Source organism: Penaeus monodon, chromosome 20, assembly GCF_015228065.2.
Source record: "Penaeus monodon isolate SGIC_2016 chromosome 20, NSTDA_Pmon_1, whole genome shotgun sequence".
NCBI classification, from domain to species: Eukaryota; Metazoa; Arthropoda; class Malacostraca; order Decapoda; family Penaeidae; genus Penaeus; species Penaeus monodon.
Window position 1 is genome coordinate 30,759,866 of NC_051405.1, and position 290 is coordinate 30,760,155.

Consider the following 290-nt stretch of genomic DNA (forward strand, 5'->3'; position numbering starts at 1 on the left):
GTAAAATTGAATGACCCCAAAACAGATTCCACCCCATTATTTCACTCTCCCATTTTCTTGCAAGATTTTCGCCTCGACTCTGACCGTCAAGGGAATGGAACTGAAGCGAGAGAAGCGGAGATGCGACCGACTGATCCACCAGATGCTGCCCAAAGCCGTGGCGATACAGCTGAAGAAGAAAAAAATGGTATGTGGGAGGTTAATTAATTAGGGAAGGTGATATGTCGGCGGTGAGGTCGAGGCACAAACAGGAATGAAGTGGTTGATATATTGCGAGGCGTATTTGTGTT

At 46.6% G+C, this 290-nt stretch overlaps 1 protein-coding gene across 1 annotated transcript in view; it reads left to right on the forward strand.

Moving 5' to 3' along the window:
* LOC119585969 (speract receptor-like) overlaps window positions 1-290 on the forward strand; it is a 15,060-nt gene that overhangs the window by 3,736 nt on the left and 11,034 nt on the right. Inside the window, exon 5 of the mRNA XM_037934683.1 lies at window positions 65-187. Within this exon, the coding sequence (XP_037790611.1) occupies window positions 65-187 (123 nt within the window). The remainder of the gene's footprint in view (window positions 1-64; window positions 188-290) is intronic.